The 4,065-nt window shown below is 40.0% G+C and overlaps 1 protein-coding gene across 1 annotated transcript in view; it reads right to left on the bottom strand.

Annotated features, from left to right (window-relative positions):
* The window catches only part of UBE4A (ubiquitination factor E4A), a 58,397-nt gene that overhangs the window by 21,262 nt on the left and 33,070 nt on the right, over positions 1 to 4,065 (bottom strand). The window contains exons 14-16 of the mRNA XM_011927036.1: positions 2,093 to 2,193; positions 1,882 to 1,995; positions 224 to 411 (exon numbers count right to left, since the gene is read on the bottom strand). Coding sequence (XP_011782426.1) covers positions 224 to 411; positions 1,882 to 1,995; positions 2,093 to 2,193 — 403 coding nt within the window. The remainder of the gene's footprint in view (positions 1 to 223; positions 412 to 1,881; positions 1,996 to 2,092; positions 2,194 to 4,065) is intronic.

The following is a 4,065-nucleotide window of genomic DNA, read 5'->3' as shown; positions in this document are numbered from 1 at the left end:
CTGCCTCAGCCTCCCGAGTAGCTGGGACTACAGGCGACCGCCACCTCGCCCGGCTAATTTTTTGTATTTTTTAGTAGAGACGGGGTTTCACCGTGTTAGCGAGGATGGTCTCGATCTCCTTGACCTCGTGATCCGCCCGTCTCGGCCTCCCAAAGTGCTGGGATTACAGGCTTGAGCCACCGCGCCCGGCCTTGGCCATTACTTTTTTGGGGGAAAGCAGTACTTTGTATCCTTACCTGATGTGAGAAAGGCAAGGGTACCGATTGTTTCATTGGACATGATGTTATGGAAACGTGCCAGCTGTCCAAACATCTGTAGGCCAGCCTCCTTTTCTCGGCGGGCTTCTGGAGTCAGACTATCCCATTCACCTCGGTCCTTCTCAATTTGCTGAATCTTTATCTTGCTCAAATACTGCAGAAACCAGAGATGGGATGTATCAGAGAAGAAAGGTGCAGTTGAAGGGATGTGACATTTAGGAGGTCCTATTAAAAATCCAGTCAACTAAACTGGGAAAACAAGGGACCATGTAAGAGACATGAGCTTTTATTTCTCAGCATGGGGCTGAAGCTCAAAAGAACTTTCAGGAAAAAAAGAAATTGTGGCTTCATACAGATTTGTTTCAGCTTGGGTAGATTCACAGGTAATTCCTCTAGAAATAGTATATCATTGTTAAATGGAAAGAAGGATGAAGAGTTTAATATATGAAACCCAGGCCAAGAAACAAAAAAACTAAAAAACCCCACACTATAGTGAAAAAACAATGACTTCTTCCTGAAAGATGAAAACAAATCCCCCCCTGCCAAATTGCTTACAAAAAATCAAAGCTCTATCAAATATGCAAGATGTGTGGAAGAACATAATTATTTAAAACTCTACCTCATGTCATCCTTCCTGTTGTAGCAAACAACTTGTTAAACTTAGTCTCATGAAAATACCATCTGCTTCATACTTTGTGTCACACACCTCTTACTTAAAAGGGTCTGTTTGTAACAGGACCTATTGTCACTTTTGAAGAAAACCTATCTTAAACCCTAAAGTGTAGGATTATGAAGAAATCAGATCAAACCTTTCTCACAAATTAAACAAAAGCTACTCAGGGGACTGCTGATCACAATGAGGAGCTCATGATTGTCTAAAGGCTACCCTCAGGATTTACCTGCTTCATCTCCCTTTAGGTCAGTGCCCTGTCCATCCTATACCCATCACAGGTAAGGGAAGTTTTGCTCTACAGATAGCAAAGTTTTTATGGGAGAAGTAAGCAGATCCACCAGGGAAAGTTAAGGAAATAATACACTGAAGGAGCTGAGAGGCACCCAGCTGCATTTTATACTTTGTGAAACGTTTGTTTCACAATATAGCTAAGAATTTAGGAGGCAGTGGAAATATGAGAAATATTGACAACTTGGAGCCTTTATATGAAAAAATAACCCAAATCAGAGATTTTCTTTCAAGTAGTGGTGCAAAAATCAGAATCTTTTAGGAAAGTGGGTTAAAAGTCATTGTCTTAGTAAGATATTTTACTGACATGCTGGGATTAAAAGGGTTTCACTGACCAAAAGTTAGCTCCTCTGATTTCTTTCTGTAGTGCCGGCCTGATGAATTACTCCTGCCAATACAATGTAGTTTGGCTTCACCATATGGTATTTTTAACTCTGCCAAAATGTCCATCTCATGACGCTTCAATGACTTGATCTTGGTCTCTAATGGAATGAACTAGAAAGCTCTGTAATGGCAAGCTTGGTGGTACACTACTAACCACACATTTTTGGTGTTCAAGTCTGGTACTAGGGGCATAAGGACTGCTCTATTATGATTAAAAGGTAAAATGTATGTACTGATGATGATTTGATGGTATGGGGCAGTTAAATCTTTTTTTCTCACCTGTATGGCTTCATCCAAAAGGAAGATGGCATCATTCATTAGCAGGTTAAGAAAGCGGAGGAAAAGTGGGGGATTCATGGCTTCTAAATTCTTAGAGGCATAGTCAGCCAAATCCTGTTAAGTCCCAGCCCACAAGAAAACCATTTTAGTATTGAATTACAACTCATTGGGGCTTATATAAAGCAACAGGTTTCATCAGAAACTCTCTCACCTTAATGCTCTCCCGATAGGTATCTGTCCCCCACATGTATCTTAGGATAGGATACATGGGACGACGGTAATTAAACTTCTGTTCAAATTGATGGGGGTCTCCTGGAGTAAGGCAAGAGCAAAATATCAGCAACGGGGGTGTCATAAGAGGAAGAGCTTATGCCTATGTGTAGTCATTTGCTTTGTAGTCATTTGCTTTTGAGTGTGTTAAGACTACTAACAAAATCTGCCCTGGAGTTTCTAGAGGTCTAAAGTTATGGCCAAGTGTTTGCTCATTTCCTTACTGATGAAGTAAAGGGGAGACAGAGATAAAGGATACCTTACTCTGCAAGAGACAAGTACCAAGCTATAAAACAAAAGTCAAGGGAAACAAATGCTTCCATATCCAAACATGAGTACTTCTCAGGCTTTAAATGAGGGCTCAGGGCTGGCCATTATGGCAGTGAAAGCCATGTGCAGGACGGGACACTAAGCAGTTCCCACATTCTTCACAGACAATATCCCAACTGTGTAGCCAACAGGTTCTTGATTACTCTGAAAAATCAGGTCAAGAGCTAAAAATCTGAGACTTATACTACTTTTGAAATACCAAAGGTATTATTAGAGCTCCACAGGCTGGGTCATAATAAAGGAAGAGTGTAGGATTTGGAGTCAAAAGACCTAGGTTTTCATTCTGGCTCTGCTTAATCTAAGTCTCTTAATCTTTTTCAGCTTTCACTTCCTCAGAAATAAAACAGAAATTGTACTCCATTACAACACTTTGGTCGTATGGTCACATAATGAGATAACTGCAGTGATTTATTATACAATTTCTTATGTATTATAAAGATTTACATGCATTATTTCACTTAATCATCACTTTGACCCATTTTATAGATGAGGAAACTAAGGCTGATAGGTGAGCGAATTAAAAAAACCAGAATCCAAATATGGAAAGGCGGCCAGTAAAATGTTAAATGCCTCTTTAAATGTTAGTTGTATTTATCATTGGATGGTAGACATCCCTTTAAAAAATGGTCTTCAACAACTTCTTGACATATCTTATTTACTGACTGAGACAGGGTACTGTTTAAACAAACACAGGGACTCAGGGTTAGATAGAGAGGGAATGTTGCCCACTGGTGTTTTTTTTCTTTTTGAGAGGGATTTCTTGCTCTGTCATCCAGGCTGGGGTGCAGTGGTGCAATCTCAGCTCACTGCCACCTCCGCCTCCCGAATTCAAGCGATTCTCGTGCCTCTCCCTCCTAAGTAGCTGGGATTATAGGCACCCGCCACCACGCCTGGGTAATTTTTGTATTTTTTGTAGAGATGGGGTTTCACCATGTTGGCCAGGCTGGTCTCAAACTCATGAGTTCAAGTGATCTGCCTACTTCAGCCTCCCAAAATGCTGGGATTACAAGCATGAACCACTGTGCCTGGCCGCCTGCTGGTATTCTTAATCGAACCATTAGACTATTGGAGAATTAGATAGTCTGGTTAAGATAAAAGAATCTCTCAACCAGTACACTGCCTCTTTATGCAATATTCTGTAATTTTAAGGCAGAGAAAAATAAAGACCCAGGTTTTAATCAAAAAGTCTAACTTGAGTCTGATTTGATGAAGCATCATAATAAGGGTGTTGGAATATGTAGATTTCTTCAGGTGACACAGACCTGATTCTACCACTTGGTAGTGAATGTCATGACATGGACAAATAATTTGATCTTTTGGGCAGTCATATCTTCATTTGTAAAACAGGGATAATTAAAAATAAATAAATAAATAAAACAGGGATAATAGAGTGAAACTTTTCAGATGGTGGCAATGGGATAATGTTAAAAAAAAAAAAGCACTTATCAACCCCATCAAAAAGTGGGGAAAGGATATGAACAGACATTTCTCAAATGAAGACATTTATACAGCCAACAGACACATGAAAAAATGCTCATCATCACTCGCCATCAGAGAAATGCAAATCAAAACCACAATGAGATA

This window comes from Colobus angolensis, unplaced genomic scaffold (genome assembly GCF_000951035.1).
Source record: "Colobus angolensis palliatus isolate OR3802 unplaced genomic scaffold, Cang.pa_1.0 Scaffold7, whole genome shotgun sequence".
NCBI lineage: Eukaryota > Metazoa > Chordata > Mammalia > Primates > Cercopithecidae > Colobus > Colobus angolensis.
Note: the sequence above shows the minus strand (reverse complement) of the source record. Positions and strands in the feature narration are given on the sequence as shown.